Raw genomic sequence first — 21,330 nt, forward strand, 5'->3', positions numbered from 1 at the left:
GTTAAGACAAACATTGTGCTGGGATTCAGATAGGCAGCATTCTTCCTTGCCATCTTTAATTGAGGGTAAGCTTCTGTTTTGCCCTCCCCTTTTGAAAGTCTTGAATGGACTCCATGGATTATATTCTGTTGTTGAAAGTGCTGGAATTTGAATTGACTTAGATTATGCAGGAAGCAGACAATACACGGGAAGGGCCAGCAGCTTAAAAATACATTATTAAATTACTATACGCTTTTTTAGCCAGCTTTCTCTGTTATCCTCTTCTATTTTTATTCAGTGGGTGTTGAAAGCAAGTGATGCTTAAATGCACAGTTGATCTGAGTGTGAAATGTTCTTGATAGCTGCATTCTTGCTGGGAGGTAAAGGACAATGACCTGTGTTTGGTGACATAACTGTGTTTCACATTCCAAAATCCAGTCTTAAGTTGCATGATTGTATCCTATTTATAGATCCTCCCAAGCACAGTGTTGACCAAGCTTTCAGTAAACTAACTGGAAATTTTTAAGTCAATGTGGATTTTACATCGATATTATTTAAGTGGAAGTACCAAACCTTATAAGACTGATACAATCTTTATAGCCCTTAAAAGGCAAAAGTATGTACAGTTTTTTTCTGGTGTTTCCACTAGACAATTATTTAGTACAAATGCATTCCCAGGAAAATACTCTTTGTTTTTTTTTCTGAATGACTCCTAGCAATTCTCCCCTAATTTTACAAACAAAAAAAAGCAGTAATCACTTCAGCTGTAAGTAATTAACACTACACTGTGTGTCTGAACTATCTCTATCTTGGAAGTACGCTTTTCTGCATGTCAGTTTTCTTTTCCCTTCTAGTTTTGTCTCATTCTGGCATTGAGGCTCTAGCCTCCACTGTCTTGTGAAAGGCATTTTCCTTGGTTATGGAAATTAAAGAGCTCCTTCATGAGATCATCAGGTTGCATATATGATATGACTGCGTGGTGTATCAGTGAGGACTTAGTTGAAATATGGAAAGCCTTCTCATCTCTTCAGAGGTTTCCAGTGCAAAGTACAAGCTCAGAAATACGTATACCCAGCTTTGGGCATCATCTGCCCCCGTAGTCATGAACAGCACAGAAAGTCACATTAGAAACATTGCTGACATGAGATAGCTTTGTCAGTCTTCTCTTCTCAAACTAAATCCCTTTGTAAATGGTTAAGTGATTAAAGTGATTATGTATTATATATATGTATTATGTGTATGTTAAGTGATTGTGACATTGCTGAATAGTAATACTAATAGACTTTAATAATATTTAACATATTCACTGTAGATTTAGGGCAAGAAATTAGATACTGATATAAGTAGAACATGCTTTTGATATGAATATAACATCTGAATGGGAGTTGTGACTGCATGTCCAGCATTGATCCTATATAATTTAGTTTGACAGACTTATCTTCTATTAAGACTTTTCTAAATCTTGACAAAATGGATGATGATGATTTTCAGTAGTAAAAGAAACATTTGGTTTAGCAGATACCATCTGAACTGATAGCTCAGTAGTATCTTGAATCCCATGACTTTTCAGTGCCTTCTGTATATATAAATTATGATATTTATACCTGGAATGTTGGTTTCTTATACGGTTTCTTCCTTCCGCAGTGTGTAAGTCTTGTTTGTGAATTAGAAAAATGTTAAAACTGTTTGTCAGATTCCTGAGCACTTTTAGGTACTGGATGCTGTTTCTGATGTTAAGTTCCAGATGAAGATCTGCTGAAAATAAACATCCCTGACAAATCTTACAGAGGCTTTGATGAGCATGTTAGGTCAGGATGAGTGGCTTCTTAGCTGGCCTGCTTTGATGCTGAAAGCACTTTTCAATGTGGGAAGTTTGTTGAGGGGGAGTGCAGTACTGACCTAAGCTTGAGTGTATGTGGTTATTCTCTAACAAAAATGAATAAAACATGTAATCAATCTTAGCTTTTTTTGTAGTTATGTTATTGTATCCCATCAGTAGATAATCTAAATTAGTACATTTGTGTTAAAAAAAAATGCCATCAGATCACAGCTGTTATTTTTAGTTCTCTTTTATCTCTCAAAGTTGAGCATCCCCTTGCTATTCATGTGCACAGATTTCCCTTGATTAGAGGTTAGGAGTCATTTACTGAGGAGGAAAATTCGAAACGCATTTTGTTTCATGAAAGACTGTGCTGTTTGCATGATGCAGAAGTATGTGAAGGAGAACTGGATAGCATGGAAAAAAAGAAAGCTAATTTTTCCTCCTCCGAAAAGGATGGTGTGTACGTGCAACAGTCCCGACTTAGAGTGCTAAAGCATTTGTTTTTGTGATTTGCTCTCTCTGTCTCACTGGATAAAGAACAGTGATTCTCTAGCCATTGTGTTAGTCAGATTTGGATTTAGTTTGCTAAACTTCCACTGGCTTAAATAAGGACTAGACTTATATCCATATGCATACATATGCAGCATATGTGCCTGTAAGAGGAGGGGGCCATTGATCAGCCCTTTTTGCCTGTTGGGGTTTTGCGCCAGATGAGTAGACCAACAATCTTCTTTGTTACTGTTGCATTTTTAAAAGATAAAATTAGTTGACACAAATTATGTTTTCAAACTTCAGTCTATTTAGAAAATATCAGTGGTGCCAGCTGTGAGATGTGACTTCGATTTCCAGACTTTCAATTCCCAAACTGGAAGGAAGCAAAAAGTCCCCACAGGGGCAACTGGAAGTGCGTGGTAGGTCTGGGAATGGAATCTCTTCAAGTAGATGTTGCCTGCTACAAAAGATAGTCCATTTGGTGTGTTCAGACTCGTGTCTTAAAAAGGTCAGCAGTATTCCTCAACTGTTTCAAATTGAGTGTGTGTACGAACAGGATTATGAGTTCTTAAAACACAGATATGTAGTGCAGGCAGACACAGGAACTTAAAAAGCACTAAAATATCGTATAACATATCACACAAATGCATTCAGAGCTCTAGTTTATTATTAGTGAATCTTTATAACATAAGTATATCACTTTAGTAAGCCATACTCTGCTTTGATACAGGCAGCACTAAAGATAAGAAAGTACATACCCTAATAAGGAGAAACTATACTGGATTTTTAGAGCAGCTCAAGATAGTTTGGAATGTGCTTAATTGAATAAATGTAAAAGAGTTGCTTTGTTCTTTTATGTTGTTTTATAATAAATTCTTTAAAAGTAAATTCTTTCCAGTCAAGGATGATAAGGAGTTATGGCAATGTTGGCATTATCATAACTTGAGCAAGCAGCTCTCCCCAGTTCCCTCCTTTTGTGAGAACAGTACAAGGATGACAGCGGTGCTGTGTCCCCAAAATGCTTTATCCTCAAATAAGAGTCTGAGGTTTTTTTGATTGTTTGTTTTAATTTCATAACATATAGCATTAAACTCTGTAGTGTCCGGACCACTGTGTTTAAAAAAAATGCTTTCTGTGTGGCCATTGGCATTGGTTTTGCTTTTCTGGTTTTGTGGAATTTTTTTTTCTATTAAATCTCTGATATATTTTCCACAACTCAGTATGTTTGTACTGTTACTGTGCTTTATCCATTCCATTTGTTTTAACTACTGTCCAGAAGAAAATATTTGTTACAGCGATTGCTTCTTGTTGTTCTATTTACTTTTCCTCTCTTGATCTCCAGATGAAGAAGGAATCCTATCTCTGTTGATCTTGCATATTCTGTAAAATTTGAAATTAATATTTATACTTTTTTTTCTGTGTCTCATGTTTGATGAGCGTTTTTGATGTGCAGAATTAGAGTAAGGCACTTTTTTAATGTTTAAACCTTATAGCTGTCACAGGGGAGCAGCAGTGGGTGGAATTACAGAAACTGGATTTTATAGAACAGAATTTTCTGAAGTGCTCAGCTCTAGTCTTACTCCTTCATTTAATTGTTGGGTGAAGTGAATATTAAGTAATGAACAAAGCCGTTTTCGACACCCCTCAGAATGAAAAGTGCAGCACAGCAAGATGTAAAGCTTGCTTTTGGAGTTGACTAATGATTTTAGCATCACTCTGGGATCTTCAAAATTGTAGCACCTGAAAAGTGCAAACTGTGCAGCATAGACACAAAATCCTGGAAGTAGATCATGCACTTTATAGGAAGTAGTAGAATGTTTCCTTAGTCATTTTCTCAATTAAATCTCTTAGGAACATGCTGGAGCCAAAGGGGATTCTGTGTTTTGGGGGGTTTTGTTAGGTGTGTGGAGAAGGGCACTGGTTCTGCCAATGCTTTGGTAATGTCTCTGATGACTGACAAAATGTTTGTTTTCCAACTCACTTTGCAAACATTCCGTCTCATCAAAAAGCATCCAGGTACTTTGGAAGTCTGACTTTTATTCTTGGAATTTCCTTTTGAGTAAAAACCATGGAGCTATGTGGAAGTGCTGGAGAGGGTCAGCAGAGTTCATTTGATCACCGTCTTGGAAACTTGTATCTTCATCCAATAGGAAAGGCTGAACCAAAACTGCATTATAGTCATACCAGTGCTACTCCTAAGAGAGCTCACAGTGAGCAAATCGATGCTGCTGAAGATGGGGTGCTGTTTTCTTCTGCTTGCAGTCTGCATTTCAAAGATTTAGGATTGAAGGAACAGCAGCAGAATATCAATTGGAGCAATAGTGGCAATTTCATTTTAAAATATTGCTTTGGATTAACTTCACAGTTCTAAGATGTTGGCAAGCATTTTACATATAATTGCTTTTGTTTTGGAACCTTCAAATAAGAGGAAGTGAGGGCTGGTCCAAGAGATTGTTTGCAGGAATAGCTGTGAGATGGACATTGTTTTATATAAGCTCATCTGTGTTAAAAAGTATCTGTGAGCCTTTTAGAAGTGCTTTTCTGTTGATAAGATAGTAGTTAATTTTAATTTTTAACCTGAAGTTATTTCTTATGTAATGTGATATATTTTGAGCTAGAGAGCACTCGAATATTCTGTTTCTATATCTGTCATTTGATTTGTGATATATTGTCTAGGAAAGCTTTGTTTAACTTTTATGATTTGGATTGGTGAATATTAGTGTTGGAAAAAAATTAGATGCTTGATATATGCTTGATCAGAATGTCACTGTTCTGTAGTTCTGCATCTTTTTTCTGCAATAATGTGCGTGTGCACAGGGAATACAACTTGGAGACAGCGTCAGTTTGCATTATGTTAAAAACATTGTGTATCTTGCCTTTACTGTCATTAGTGCTCCACTGGATTCAGTGGGACTGTTAAGTGTAACACAGTCAGAATATCTGAATTTTCAGGATAAATGACCAGGAATTAACATGAATGTTTGATATGAAAGGTGCTTTCCTTGTTATTCCTTTCAAGGCCTGTAAACAGTGATGAATAGCTTTTGGTAGTGTCTAATTTGGCCATTAGCTTAGTTTAAAACAAAACAAAAAATACCACCCTGAAATCCATGCTTAGCAAAAACACGTTTGTTAACATATAGTCCCAAAATGACAGGTGAAACATGGACCCAATAGCAGAATCTTCCAAAGAGCAAATCCCATTTGAAGTATTGTCTTTACCAGGTAGAGATATTAAAAACATAATTCTATATCCTTGGGAAGAGAATGTAAGAACAATAGCAGATTTCTTGGTAAATGAAAGACATTCTCTTGCTCTCTTGCTCTGTGGCTTGTTTGTTTGTTTTTTGTTTTTCCCTGTGGCAAACAGTGAACTGGAATAGTAAGGATGGCAGGATTGGTTTGTTGGCTTATTTGTTTTATGAAACGTTTACAAAGGGTGGGTTTTGGTTTTTTTGGTTCTTTTTCATCTATTCTTATATATCCTTTTTTTTTTTAAAGTTTCAGGGACCCAGGAAGATGATGTTTTATGGATAGCAATGGCAGGCATTCATCAGGTATGGGCACTGATGTTGGAAGATGGAAAACTTCCAAAGGGAAGGTAAGCAGTTGCAGTATGAGACATGTGAAACTGCTGTTTGTCTGGATAACTAGCCTTCAAACCCCAAAGAGACAGATAAACTGTTTAAATTAAAGTAATTTATCTCAACCGGTGCCTTAGCTTAAAACTTGCTACTGCTGTTCAAACTGAAAAGGCTTGTGTCCTTTAATGTGTGCTTTTACCCACATCTGTTAGAGGAAATGAAATATACTACCTTTGCTAAAAAGCTATATGACAGTAAGGTACAGTTGTACATTTTAATGTTACTTTTCATTCCATTTGAATTTTCTACTGGTGAATGATAAACCAAGTTGAACTAAAAGATAGCATAAAGCCTTTGAGTAATTTCTTGTGCTGTAATAGTACAGCTGTTTTTATAACTTACAAGTGCTCTTCCTGTATTTTGTGTTTATGCATAACGTCTGAAGTATGTCAGACTTGTTCTTGAAGATAAGTACTATTTTTCTTTAGTGATTTAAAGAAAGGAGTCTGTCTTCGATTTGCTGGGAGTGGAAATGAAGAGAACAGAAACAATGCATACCCTCATAAGGCCGGCTTTGCACAGCCTTCTGGACTCTCTCTGGCTTCCGAGGAACCATGGAACTGCCTTTTTGTAGCAGATAGTGAGAGCAGCACTGTGCGAATGATCTCTCTGAAAGATGGAGCTGTGAAGCACCTTGTAGGAGGAGAGAGAGATCCATTGGTAATCACTTCAAACTTCCCCACACTGCCCTACTAATATTTCTCAAGCCTGACCTGGAGGAACCACTTTTGGGGTGAGAGGGTAAATTAGTTTCTGTGGCCATCAGTTTCTTAACTTCACTGCTTGGAATGCAAATTGTGTGCCAGTTGTTGGTGCTCAGGTTATAGTGCAGACCGTTGCTCCTCAGATACAAAATAAATTGACTTGTTTATAAGATAGTTGAACTGAAACTGTGTTGCGTGGTCGTTAAAGCCAGCTGGATTCATACTGATAATTTAAATGTGATAATTTCCATTTCCATCATTAGCATCCTTGCTTTCTCATTTTCAGTATCCTTTTTTTGAAGTTGTCTTGATTTTTTTTTTTGTCAGTGAATTTCCATTTAATTCTAACAGTTTAAATTAATACCAGCATTGAATAATCAAATAATTTCATTTGATAATGTCTTCAGAATTTATTCGCCTTTGGTGATGTGGATGGAGCAGGCATAAATGCCAAGCTGCAGCATCCCCTAGGAGTAACATGGGACAAGAAAAGAAAGCTGCTATATGTGGCAGATTCCTATAATCATAAGGTAAGCATGTAGTAGCTTGATATCTACACAATTCACAATTCTTCACAATTTTTACTACTGTAAGAGATTATATTCAGAATGTATGAAGATTGTGCTTGGTTGAGCTGAAGAAACAGACGATAAGATTTCTTTTGTGGGTTCTTTTTCCTTCCTTCCTTCCTTTATAAGTCCTCTTTACCCATTGTTTTGTTGCCATACGCTGCTGTGTTGATATGGTGGCCCCTTGAGGAAGGTCAGTTTTGTGCCAAGTTACCATTCTAACTAAAGACTCATTCCTTATATCGTTCTAAAGATGATGAACTATGGCAAAACAGCTAGGAGTGTTTATTCAGGAATACTGCAGGTTTGATAAAACTGGGAGAGCAAGAATACTGGCTCTTTCCTCAGAAAAGCTACCCATGTTTTGAATTACCCCTTGGAATTCAGAGATGAGACATTGTTTTATATGATTGCTTTCACATGATATTGTGTAAGCTTTCATAAAGTTACTAGCTATATGTTGATTAATTGCATTAAAGGCAAGTAATTTGTTTTACTTGAAGACTAAAGTAGGTATCAATAAACACTCATTAAAATTTCAGGAGCAAATGAGATTTTGTTTAAAGCATTGCACATGATCAACTTTTTTGCTGTTACTTTAATAAAAAAAAAAAAAATAATAACTTGTCCATTTTTAGAAAAACATATTTAAAGGTTTGCCTCCCAGTTTTGTTGTCTCACTGTTTTGCAAATTTTTTCACAATGGCAGAAAAAAACAAGCTGTTCAGCATATGTTTATACCAAAGGGATAGGTGCCTTAAATGGAGAAAATTGAATGAAGTCCAGGAAGAAAGGAGGGAGATGTCTTTTGGTAAAGTATGATAACCTATCTTGTAGGACACACAGTTGTTAGCTAAGAGAGTTTAGCACTGTCTTCTGAAAATGTGGGATATAATATAATGCAGAACTCGTGTTTTTTTTTGTGAAAGTGGATTTTTTTTCCTGGTCTTTTTTTTTTAAATCTTAGATTAAGGTTGTAGATCCCAAAATGAAGAATTGTGCTACCCTGGCAGGCACAGGAGAAGCAGGCAATGTTGTTGGCTCCAGCTTTACACAGTCGACTTTTAATGAACCAGGAGGTTTGTGCGTTGAAGAAAACGGCCGTTTGATGTATGTTGCAGACACAAATAATCACCAGATTAAAGTGCTGGATTTGGAAACAAAAATTCTGTCCATGGCAAGTAATATTTATTAAACAGCCTGATAGTGGTGTTTCTTGGTGTAAATTACTATTCCAGGCTTTGGCAAATGGCGTAAAAAATCATATAGCTAATAAACTTGTTGGTAACTGTATTCACATAATGCTTTGTGATGATCTGACAAACAAGCATCACCTGTTAGTGTATTTGTTCAAAGTCCTAGTTCTTGGAAGGCATCTTTTGCATGAAAACAGTGATTGTCCTCTAATAAGTAATAATAATACTGAAATATGAGCTATTAAATAATGTAGCCCAGTTTTTCAGTATGAAAATTTTATAAGCAACAGCAATTCCTTTAATAATGAGTGGAATTAAAATTAATTACCAAGTCCTCTAATTAAGACATAAGGTGTGGTTTGTGGAGGCCATTGACTTAAGGTGTGGTACATAGTCTGTCCCAAAGATAAGATGGCAATCTGAGGTGTCATTTATGGCAAATTTCAGCTATTCTACATTTACTACTGCATAAACTGTTGTACAGCAGAGCAAATCTCACCCTTTGTACTTTGTGTATTTCTGTGTAGCTTATTGTGCTATAGCGTATTTTCTCCCCCCCACAGTGTTTGTAACAGATCCTATATTTGTTGACACTGTTGTCTCTACTTCTGCATCTGTGTTTCTGATCTATACATACACCCAACATTTGCACAATGTTGAGAAAACGGTAGCTTGCTGCAGTTATCTGGAGAGAAAAGTCAACAAGCATTTCTGTAATATAACTGCTGTGGGGAGAGCAGAATTGTTGTCATCACTCTCCTGTACTTCCAAAACTAAAAGTTTATAGATCCAAATTCTTCCAAGTTTGACAAAAATGCGTACTATGATGTCTTAATTTTACTGCTGTGGTGCTGAAATTCCAAACTTAATTCAAGCATGAAATTTTAGCATATGCTGTGCAGAATTTCATGTATTCCTTATTTGGGGCTTTCAAGTTGCCAAATGAAATCCACTTTGAAATCCAGCAGTGCTCGATGTGCTTGTAAACATGAAAGCAAAACAGATTTGCACTGCTGTCCATCTTATAATGGCACCACGTTATAATGTTCTCATAAATATATGATGTAATTGTCCTGCTGCTTTCTTGTAAGTTTCTTGCATTTCACAGTATGCAATCTTAATGTATGTTTAAATTTTCATGCCATGTAACATCTTGGTTCATTTTCTTGGAAATTGCTGTTTACTTTGCTGTGTAATCTGCATAGCTAGATTTTGGATTTTATTACCAAAGGATACAGTTAGCACCCAATCAGGAGAAAATATCTCCAAATTTTATTTAAAATAAAAATATAAGGCAAATGTTAAAAATTTCAATTAAATAGTGGGTATGGTAAAACAGGTACAGGTTTTGTGATTTTAATAGCAAACATTTTTCTAGGGATCAATTGGTTTCATCCTTTAATTTAAGAAGTCATTTCGTCCTTCCTTTTCTCTGCCTGTCACTGCAGTATTATTGCATTCTATCAGAGTTTCAGAGTGCAGTAGCTGTATTGTTGTGTGTTAGTTTTCCTAGTCCATATCAGCTATGAAAGTGAGACTGTGTTTTGAAAGTCTATTTGCTGTACCAATACGAAGGAAAATTAATATTTTGATTTCTACTGGTAGTTGCCTATCCTGAATCCAGAAACCTGCGATGTTACAGATCATCTGGCTGTGCAAAAGGACCAAATTGCAAACCTCCCAAAACTGCCTAAATCTGCTCCAAACATTCAGCTTCCTTCACTGAATGCAGCTCCCGGTCAGACAATTCAGTTTCTATTGAAGTTGACTCTCCCTCCAGATTCAAAATTGAACGAAGAAGCACCTAATGCCTGGTTTATCACAGCAGAAGGTAAAGTGCTTACGTTGCTTTATCGGTTGAATGGGAGTAGATAAGATGAGAAGTAGATTTTGTCTTTATGTGCACATATATAATATGAGGGATCTCAGGCTGATGAATCAAAACGTCCCTCTCAGCCTCAGTTGCTGTATTACTTACATTGTGATGTGCTAAATGCCATTTAGAGTTGTTACATTTGAAAAAAACAACTAAGCAAAAAAAATAAAGCATTTGGTACCACCAGAAGACCAGAAGGTTTTTGCTTGAGTTAATGCATGCTGTGTTAATTTTTGTAAAACTTCCTTGAAACAAACAGCCAATGAGGGCCTACAGAGGTACTGTTCCTAGGACAGTTGAGATTTTTCTTTCTCAGATGCGTGCCCTCTTTACTTTATCTGTGTGAATGGCTCACCTCAGTCTCACTGCCTGTCTCTGGCAAAAAGCTTCTTAAGAAGCTGAAACGTATTCCAGAATGAAATTCCACTTTTTCCTTACGTCTCTTCCAGAAATGGAGGTACATTTGCACCTAACCATTTTGAACTTACTTTGTTGTAATTTGTGTTGGTTTATTTGTGATGGAGTATCTCTATAACAAGGCACACCTTATATCAGAAATAAATTTTGGTATGTCAAGGAAGCAGAAATTACTGACATTTATTGGAGGTTCTTTCTGTGTGACTTTGGATGCACTGTAACTTCACATCTTGGTTATTGTGAAATGGGAGTGCTGAGTCTAAATTAATCTCTCTCAATAAGTATTTAATAGAGAACATGGAACATGTTCATATTGCGTGTGACTGAAATGGTTTAATTCTACCCATCATTACCATCCTTACTCTGAACACTACTTTGTCCATAGTTGTGATTGGTAGACTAGGTTGTGTGAGTGTGTTCCCTGAAATTCTCTTTGGTACAAAAATAGTAAGGTTATCTGGAAAACCTTCTCGCAAAGGGTGACCATTAGTGAGTGTTTGGAGACAATATTTTCCAGTGTTCCAGCTGCACTCAGAAGGGAATATCTGTCAGTGCCCTTGGAAGCACCATGCCAAAGTAAAAACTTTCACATGGAAGTACCATTTGAACCAAGTACCATGTGAAAGATCATTTACAAAATAACCCATGGTTTTTCACATCTTTGTGTGTTCACACAATTTTGCCTGGCTCTTGACTTATTCGGGTATGGCTCGTAAGTCTAATGTGTTTAACTTACTCATCTCTCTGAAATACCTGTGTTTCTAAGTGGTGTCCTGTAGTAGGTGTTGTGTGCTTAAGTAGGGCTGCCACCATGAACTGGTGTTCTTGAAGTTGAGGGGATGACATTTAGTACTCAGATTATGTGATATGAACACATTTGTTTTTATACTCTAGAAGTCAGCGATGTACAGAGAGCTGCTACCTCTTGGAGTAAGTTAATAAAATATCCACTAAGCCATTACAGAGCAGAACAAACCTTGCTAAACAGTTTAAAAAAATAAAAAGACCCAGAATAACTTTCTCTTTAGCTTCCTTGTCAAATTTTAGAAGCAATAAACAGAACATTTGTATTTCAGTTATTTTTGCCCATTTGACTGTATTGAAAAGTCATCCTTTTCTGAAATTCTGCTGAGTTTTAGCAGTTGTTCTCAGCCTGAATTTATGTGCCATATTGGCTTTTACAATGATGAATACATGTTAATAGTCATTACAGCTTGTAGATGCAATTAAAGAGATTTGAAACTAAACATCTCATTTTGTGACTCATAGTTTTTTGGCCAGCTTTCAAAGTGTCAGACTGTCCGTGTGATAGCTTGATTAAATTGATTGTTTATAAAAGCATTAAACAAATACGGTACAGCAACCACAATTTGTGGATATATCTCATGATTTTAGGTAGTTTCTCACTGCAGTTTGAGCCTTTAGAGTACAAAGAAAATATTTCCAGGGCAGTCAGCAAACCTTTTGGCCTGTAGCATCTCTAAATATTGTTGAGGTGTGGATCTACATCAGTTCCCAGGATTAGTGAAACTGGAGGAAGCTGAGTGACTTAACCTTGACAAGTCGTTTCAAGCTCATAACTTCTAGAGCAGCTTTGATGTGTTTTCTGAAAAATGCCAGAAAGAGCACTTCATCCATCTCACTTCAGTCTAAAACACAGCACAATGCAATGACTGCTTATCGTAGAGCTTGTTTTTAAGTTCACATGCTTTTAAATATTTAAATAAATGTGAAACTCCAGTTATGTTGTAACTGCCTGAACATTGGTAAATTTCAGCATACCGCTCATAAAGCCAACGTTTCTGTTTGGAAATGTCATAAAGTACCTGCAGTTCTATTCACTTATGGCAGTTATCTTACGTGCAGTATTAGACCTCTGATGAAAACATGTAACAGCCCACTAATTTAAGGAGTTTTGCTTATGTATCTCAGAAAAAAACATATATATTAATATCCTCTGAAGAGTCTGTAGGACAAATTGCAGATTGCTGTGTTTAACATAGGTGTACTGTATATGTATCCACAACATGAAGAGTTTCCATAGTTTTGAAGCAAAGCTATGGATCTTTCCATCCATTGTAAAGAAAGGCCATGTTGTCATATAGGTAAAACTAGTGTTTTCTGTTGGTTTCAGATATGCTGTTAAATGTCCTAATGAAAAAATTTGTTCTTCTTTTGCAGATAATAATACATGGCTGCTTCAAGGACAGTATCTGTCTGGAGAAATTAAGGATGTTTCCTGTCAAACTGTCATTCCCTTTCAGCTACCAAGAGTCTGTCTATCAGCTGAAGCTGTCCTGGCTATCAAAGCGTGCCTCTACTATTGCACTAAAGATAGCAGTGCCTGCATGATGAAAGGAATCTCATTCAATCAGCCTTTACAGATAGGAAGTACAAACCAAGGCAGTTTGACTCAAGTTGAACTAACACATTCGTTTATAACTAACTAGTGCTTGGTAAAATGAAGTAGAATTTCTTAGTTTAATGGGAAAATTCGTAATCACAACCTCATTTCTTTTCATTACAGTAGCAGCAATGATATTGTAATGCTCTAGACTCTGTTGCCAATTGTGAATATATGGGACATGTGCCATTCTAAGGAATGAGCAACAAGTCCTTTTGAAAGAGTTAATACTGCTTTGTGATGTTACTGTAAGACATTCTTTGCATTGTACGTTGGATTACTTCAGACTAACAGTTACTGATTCCTTTTGTGTCCTTAAATTTTAAAAGAATGTCAAAACTAATGGTTTCTTTCTCAAGGCTGCAAAAGAAGCATCTTGCTTGTTTTTCTGAAGAGCATCTATGGCACATGTGTTTTGAAAATATATCTTAAAAGTGTAGCACTAATGTTATTTAAGCTGATTGTTTTGCTTAACTCCATCTGACTGCCTTATATGAAGAGCGCAGCTTAAATGGAAAAATTCCTGTGACAGGAAGTGGTTCAGTTCCTCCAAAAAAAATCACACTCGTTTCTAACAAAGAATGTGCCTCTCTGATGTATATTTGTAAAAAAAAAAAAAAAAAAAAATCATAAAACCATGCTGGAATCTTTCTAATATGTACTGACTTACATTTTATGGTAAGTGATAAAAAATGTTTGATTATCTAAACTGCAAAAATTAAATGTCACCCATTTCAAGCAAGTGAATCACTTTCTCACTTTTAAAATTTCAATGTAAAACATTGACTGAAGACTTCTTTCTTGCAAACTTAAAATATTTAGAGTAATACTGCCTTCTTGAAGTCTAGTTCAGAGTTTTTTGAAGTCACTGTTTGTCCACACACTCATTTGTTATGGTGGCCTCTGAATCAGAGCTATGCATGTGATAATATCATGTCTAGAGGTTCTGACATTTTGCTAAAGAACTGGTGATTTCATCTTCGAGCAAAATGCTTTGAAGCTGTGCTCCAGAACTCTGCCTTTGGTGCTTAAATGTTTTGCAAAAAAAAATTTGATCAATTTGCCATAGCAGGTACCAAGAATACAGGAGGATGTGTGAGTGTCTTACCCAAATTGGAAGGATTTCTACAGTGCTGAAGTGGCAGCTGGATTAGGGTCAGTGCTTTGATTATGAGGATTAGTTCTGAGATGATGAATTTGTTTGTATGTTGAAAGATAGTTATTTTTGCATATAGAATGAAGTGTGGTCATGGAAGAATTTTTATGTGGTATTTTCTAAAGCAGTCATCATGGTTCCTGACACCTGTCAGTAATTCCCCAGTATGATTTCTTGTTGATGTTTCTTAAAAGCTGACTGACCTGTTGGTCAGGAACTCAAGGGGCTTTTGTTTAGGGGGACCATGCAGAGAGGTATGCTTTTTCTTTCTGTTGAAGTGCCAGCCTATCTGTGAGTTCTCTGTAGTAGCAGTAATGTTGATTATCTCACCACCTGTCAGCAAGGCAAGGACTGAACTATTATTTCTCTTGTGTTTCTTTTTGCTTGTTTGCTTTTTTAAAGGTATGTTTTCTAATTCAGTCTTCCAGTTCCTTTGGGTAAGCCTCACAATCTCATATGCCATTCTGAAGAAGGATAGAACTTTGCTATATTGTTCAGAGCTTGCAAATGCCTTGGAAGGATGAAGCTGAAGAAATTGATTAGTGCATTTATCATTTCTTACATTTTATTGCAACTCCTTCAGATTTCTTTTGGTGTTTATCTAACTTTGGATGGTAACCAGGAAACCTTAGCTCAGCTTCCAGCTACATTACAGTTTTTCTGCTGCTTACTAAAAAAACCCAGGTGTTAGTTTCAGAAGTTCAGAATAACAAATCAAACTCTTAAAGTTACCTTGAGAATGTAACTCAGCAGATAGATCAATATAATATAATTTTAATTGGAAATCAGAGAAAAAAAATGTGTTTCAGTTGAACAAGATCATAAAATTCTGCCTTCTATTCTCAAATTCAGGAAAAAAAGCTGCATAAATGCAATCTAAATCACATTTTTAAAATTAAAATTAGTGGTACCAGATACTGGGAAAACTGTTGCATAAGATCCAGCTAACATCCAGGCTTAGACGTTAAAGGACCTTTAAGTATTTAGTCATAGCCAAATTTTAAATAATTGTATTTCAAGGAAAACGGTAGGAATAAGTTTGATTATTTTATTTCTCTTCTAAGTCTATGTCTTGCAGCAGTTGAGTGAATCCTATATAAACAAGGAGTGTATCCAACACAAACGAGGGACATACCAAATTCATGTCATTGTTAGTACATTCCCTGTTACTGCAGTGTAATGACTGTGCTAAAAGAGGCAGAAGGTATGTGAGACCATCTCAAAAATACATTTGTCTTGTTATTTACAAAGAAAAGATGGATGTCACAAAATGCTTTCCCCACCTGCATCCTAAGTCCTAAACCCCTTTAGAGTAAAAGGGAGACCTTCTTACCCTGATCTGTCTTCATGGCTATCACACACTGCTATAATAATTCTGCTTTGTTGTCTTAGGAGCAGCTGATTATCAGCGTGCTCCAGCTCTCCCTGATTACTGGGGTTTTTCTGATCTTGCTCACTCTGTGTGTTCACTATGACTGGCATCTATCACATTAAGCCTGACACTATTTTGTTTGTCCAGGAAATAGCATACAAACTCACTGAGTCCCTGCTTATGTTTCACTCACAGCATCAGCTGAACAGACATCTGAACACTCTATAATTAGCATAACATGCTTTTTAAGAGCTTATGTTGTTTACTTTTATCCTACAAAAGGGATGCTGTTTCCATTGCTATCTCCACGGTTTACAGGGTGCTCTTACACTAAAGCAACAAGTGCTATGGATGCAACCAGACAGGCAAACAGAATAGCTTCTACAAGCAGCAGAAATTTCAGTTCAGTTACCAGAAAGCATCCTTAAAATATTATTTAAAAAAATAGGATATTGGATTTCTGTCTCTAAATACTGACAAATCAGATAACTGCTATCTCTGTGTATGGCAGTTTAGCTCGTAGTATTTCCTGATATAAAAACTGTAAATTACCAGTAGTTTGGTATGGCTCAGCACTCCCAGATTTTGAACTTCAAGTGACATTATGTAATTCAAAGCCTCTTCACATCGTGTTTTCTCACTGACTTTAATAGGTTTTGCATCAGACCTTAATAAAGTTGTAAATTACTGTAGCAAATCTTTAAAGAATATTGGTCATGCTTGCATTCTACAATAGAAGCAAGTTCTGAGGCTTTTGCAGTTTTGGTTCAAGGGTTTGCTTTCCTAGAATAGCTTTTGTTTGTGAATGAATATGTTAAATGTTCCAGGAGATATTTGTATTTAATTACAGTTTTAATTTCACTAGGAGAAAGATAATGTCATTTCAAAGAAGGAGAGTAATGTCTTCTCATAGCTTTTCACACTGTTTGAATTCAGTAACATCCCTCTGTGGTTTGTTCCCCTCCATTGAAAGAAGAGAAGGAATGCTGACTGCCTGAGTCTGTTATTGATGGGCATGCATTTTATGTTCATTCTTTTTTATATTAGATTCTCTCATGCCTGTTTGGGTTTTCCTACTGGTGCACCTTTTCATAGTTCACGTTTTGTCTGACATCTTCCACTTGTAGGGCATTGTGCTCATGTAATGCTGTTGTAATGTGATACAAAGCAAGTCTGGACCAGATGAGTAATACATGAGAGAGTAGTTTACAGTGTCATGTGAATGCCTGATCTGCTTAGCCTGAGAAAAGGTGCATGTGTATATATTCTTAATCCACTTGTTTTATTCCAATGAACAAATCTTGTCATTCAAACCATGGAAAAACTACATTTTGTGAGAGCATCAAGAAAAAGCTTTTTCCTAATCTCTTGTTTACAGGAGGGGGAGGAACAGAATGAAGTGACAGGGGCATGTCTTTCTGCTCCTTCAGTTATTTGCTGTTAATTTTAGTAAAGAGTGTTGTACTCTTGGCCACAGTTTCAAATTGTCTTGAATTTTTGATTCCTAACAAGGTTTCCTACATACATGAAAGCCTTAAATGTTTGACTTTGTAGAGTAATTAATCATATATCTGGTTTTAAATGGCTTACACTTTAGCAGAATACAGCAGAGATTTATGTACATTCTTATGCTCTACAATTTTTGAAAATTACTGTTGCTCTTTACCTCAGTGACACATTGCAGCTACACTTATACAGAAGGGTGTTTATAAATTGTGTGTTGCAAGTCAAAAGTTTTCTTCTTTGTATAATTAATTTATGAGAGATGCTGTAACTGGTTGTGTGTGTGTTTATGTGTTCTCCAGGCTGTGAATCTTCTGACTGAGAAAAATGTACCATGCATAGCAGCTTATCACCCACCCTTCTTGATTATAACCATGCACTGAAATCTACTAGATCAGTTATAAAATCTGTTCAGATAACTGATTTATGTTAGCAGAAATCTAGTAGTCAGAATTAATGATGAATTAAATTGGAAAAAGTTTATCAGAGATTTAATGAGCTTGTCTGTCCCTAGCTGGAAAGGTGTCAGAGTGGTAAAAGTTAGTTATACACAGTCATTGCAAAAGTGAGCCCTGGTTATTTTCTTAAGTGGACTGCCAAATTTGTCTTTGCATTGTATAGCAGGTCATGAATTTAGAAATAACATTTCTAATGTTTTGCATTTCATTTTACTCATGTAACAAAGTTTGAGTACTCTCATCCATCAGAACCAGCTGTTCCTATATTTTGTAGATGTTGTTGCATAAAATCATTTACTCTTGTTAAGGAATCATAGTAGGATTCATTCTTACTAAGTATTCAGTACGTCTATGCATGACTTGATTTTTTGGCTTATTTTACTTTCTTTTGTCACAATATTATGGGATTACTATTTTATTATTTTATTATATATGATTATTATTCATTACTTTTTTTGTGTCTGTCTTTTCCTCCAGTAGTTTCCCCAAGAATGAAATATAGCCAATATTTTGTTTCCATAGAAGGATCCAAGATAGATAATTCCCTTTCCCAACCCCTTGCCCCTCCCCTACTTGTTTAGTGAACTGCTTTGTTGGTCCATTGCTTTCAGGCACACCAGAGAACGTATTGTCCAGTTGTAGTACTTAGGGTTAAGCAAAAGAACTTGAAGAATTTTTCAAGTCTTGCCTAGTTTATCTGAAACATTGACAATTTTGAGCTGAAGAAATGATGCTTGTAGAAATGTGTTCATAAGTCTACCTTTGCTCAGTGCTATGTACTCAACATGCCTCAGGAGTGCAATGTTCCACAATGTGTATTTCTCCTTTTGACTAAAAATTTAGCCCATCTCATAGACTCATAGAATGGTTTGAGTTGGAAGGGACCTTTAAGATCATCTAATTCCACTCCCCTGCTGTAGGCAGGGACACGTCCCCTTAGACCGGGTTGCTCACAGCCCCATCCAGCCTGGTCTTGAATGCTTCCAGGGAGGAGGCATCCACGATCTCACTGGGCAACCTGTTCCAGCATCATCTCTGTCAGGCTTAGTAATATGGAATATAAATATTCCTAATTTAGTTTTAAGTTTTGAAGAACAAAAGCTTTTTTAAGCTTTTGATGAAACTGAAATCCATGTTCTAAAACCATCCATTCAAGGAATGTGTCCTGAGGTTCAGGTTGATTGTTAGGAAGAGGTTCTTCAGCAGAGGGTGGTCAGGCTTGGAACAGACTCCCCAGGGCAGTGGGCACAACCCCGAGCTGCCAGAACTCAAGGGGCGTTTGGACTGTGCTCTCAAACTTGGGTTTGGATTTTGGGTGGTCCTGTGTGGAGCCAGGATGATCCTTGGAGGTCACTTCCAACTTGGGATATTCTGTGATTCTGTAACAGAATTGCTGAATATTTTTATATTTTGAGTATTTAACTTCACATGTATCCAGTCTCACTTCTAGAGGAGAATAAGTGCATTTAAATCTCTCTCTTCTATATATGATGAGGTAGTTGAAAAACTGCAGCAAGGTGAAATTCAGGCTCCCCAGGAATAGCAGCAAGTATCTCCTGGGACAGTAGTTCAGCCCAGTGTGACAGAAATGCTGTGCTTTCATTGCATCAGGATGACTGAAGGAAAAAATCAGTACCTTGAATGAAAATACTTGAAAGTGTGTCTTCATAGAAGTATTGGAGTCCTGAATGAAATAAGGTATTTATTTGACCTTCCTGATTTGTGAATTTGGGTTTTGTTTTTTGTTGGTTTGTTTTTTTAAGTCTGCTAATTCTGAAACTAGAGATTAGTTTTCCTCCACTGTTACGTTTTTGAATTAAGCTGAAGTGAAGGTGCTTTTTGTTCAAGCTATTCTTATGAAGTACTTTACTCTCAAGTCTTTTTCTCAATCTTGTGAACATACTTTTTTAAGTGTACATGAGGGATAGGAGTAAACTTGGTGGTTTCAAACATCTTGCAGAAATTGCAGTGCAAGTGAGATGGAGGGCAAAACTTTAAATGGGCAAGGATGATATTTCTTGGTATTTTAGGGGCAGGGTTTTGGTCTTTTCAGTTTTTTGGTTTTTGTTTTTTTTTCCCCCTCTTCTTACAGATCAGCAAAGATAAGTTAAACGTCAGAGATCTGTGTGTAGAGGCAGCTATGAAGGGTCAGGTACTCTCACTGTGAAACCATATCACTTCATTTAGGTTCTGATGTTGGGATATCTTCACATTCCAGTGGCAGAACAGTAGCAGAGAAAGTCACAGTCAAGCACTTAACACCTCAATAAATGTCTCTGTATTCTTTAGGTGGAAAGATGGGGATTGTATTATCTTCCTCGAGGACTGTTGCTTTGAGGACATGGAATTTTTGTCAGCTCTTTGGGATACTAAACCTCTGTTTTTGCACTGTGTGTGTTGCAAAGCCTTTCAAATATTTGGACATTTAAAAGATATGTTCTGTACTTGTTGCTGCGAAGTATGGGAAGAATTAAATCTGAAGGCACTTCATCTACAGCTTATGTAGATTGTGGAGATTCTTCACATACAGCATTACCTAATGGAGTTCTTAACAATATTCATGGATGATGATCCTTTTTAAGTAAAAGGTAAAGGTCCTGTAATATTAGGAGAACAAATAAATACACCATAGAGGAAATGTCATCCTCATATTTCACTGAGAAAATAAACAGCTACTGAAGAATGTATTCTTTCTTCTGTGAAACCTCTTTCTCCTTGTAAAGTTTTTTTCACTGAAAAATAAACATTAAAAATTTTATCTTTCATGATCTGATTTGTTTGTCAGTTTTTACATCAACAGAGATGTGGAAGCAATGAAATGTGTATGCCATAAGGCATTACAACTGAGTTAAAATCTGTTAGCTTACAAGCACCATTCATTTCCCACTCCCTTTCCTGCAGGGCTGTGCAGCCACGAGTGTCAGCTGGCCATTTGTGGACCTGGGCTAAAACTATGGAGTTGCAAAGACTCTCCAGCTTCAGATTCATTCAGCAACCTGGAAAAGGAGATCTGGTTTCATTCCATTTCTGTACATAAGACAGATGAGGAATGTCATGCTGCATGAGTCATAGACTGTTGCACACTTCAGTTTGCTGCAGAGATCCCAAGGGTCAGCGAATCTTGCTGCAGAGTTCTGCTTTGGATCCCTGTTAGCCATATTCGTGTGCTAGATGGTGCCATGGTTTGCACTGTGTGTGCTCAGACGCTGCTGTTCTCCACACTGCATGGACCCTGGAAAGATTCTGTAAGCAAATGTTTGGTTTGACTTCACCCAGACTTTAATGTAAGGAATGAGAGAATACACCCTCCCCCATTTGTTGTTCATGCTGGCAGGTGAACATTTTGTTTTATTGTCAATAACTATCATAGTAAAAATGTTTCACTGTGGCTAAACCATGCTTTAACAGCAGCTTCTACCAATTAGAATTGTTTTGTTACAACCATTTCACTTTAGATAACAGTTTTACAGCTTTGACTAAGAACATATGGAGCCAGAGTACTAATACAGGCTTCGTGCGCAGTCATTCAAGTGAGGAGCACTACCAACATACCTACAAATATAATCTGTTGCTTACGCTTCTCCTTGTGATCTTACTGGTACAATGATTAATTGCTCATGAAGGCATTGCATGCCAAAAAATCTGGTTTGTTTACTATAGGTGAGTGCTAATGAGAGTAGGGCAGCTATGTTGATTTTTTTTTTCCTTGATAAATATCACTGCTCTTATCAATTGAAA

The 21,330-nt window shown here is 36.6% G+C and overlaps 1 protein-coding gene across 1 annotated transcript in view; it reads left to right on the top strand.

Annotated features, from left to right (window-relative positions):
• NHLRC2 (NHL repeat containing 2) overlaps positions 1-20,340 on the top strand; it is a 38,184-nt gene extending 17,844 nt beyond the window's left edge. Inside the window, exons 6-11 of the mRNA XM_031597453.2 lie at positions 5,795-5,894; positions 6,366-6,597; positions 7,049-7,171; positions 8,178-8,387; positions 10,012-10,237; positions 12,881-20,340. Coding sequence (XP_031453313.2) covers positions 5,795-5,894; positions 6,366-6,597; positions 7,049-7,171; positions 8,178-8,387; positions 10,012-10,237; positions 12,881-13,149 — 1,160 coding nt within the window. The 3' untranslated portion in view covers positions 13,150-20,340. The remainder of the gene's footprint in view (positions 1-5,794; positions 5,895-6,365; positions 6,598-7,048; positions 7,172-8,177; positions 8,388-10,011; positions 10,238-12,880) is intronic.
• The last annotated feature ends 990 nt before the right edge of the window (positions 20,341-21,330 follow it).

The sequence above is a fragment of the Phasianus colchicus genome, chromosome 8, assembly GCF_987193195.1.
Source record: "Phasianus colchicus chromosome 8, bPhaCol1.hap1.1, whole genome shotgun sequence".
Classification (NCBI taxonomy): domain Eukaryota; kingdom Metazoa; phylum Chordata; class Aves; order Galliformes; family Phasianidae; genus Phasianus; species Phasianus colchicus.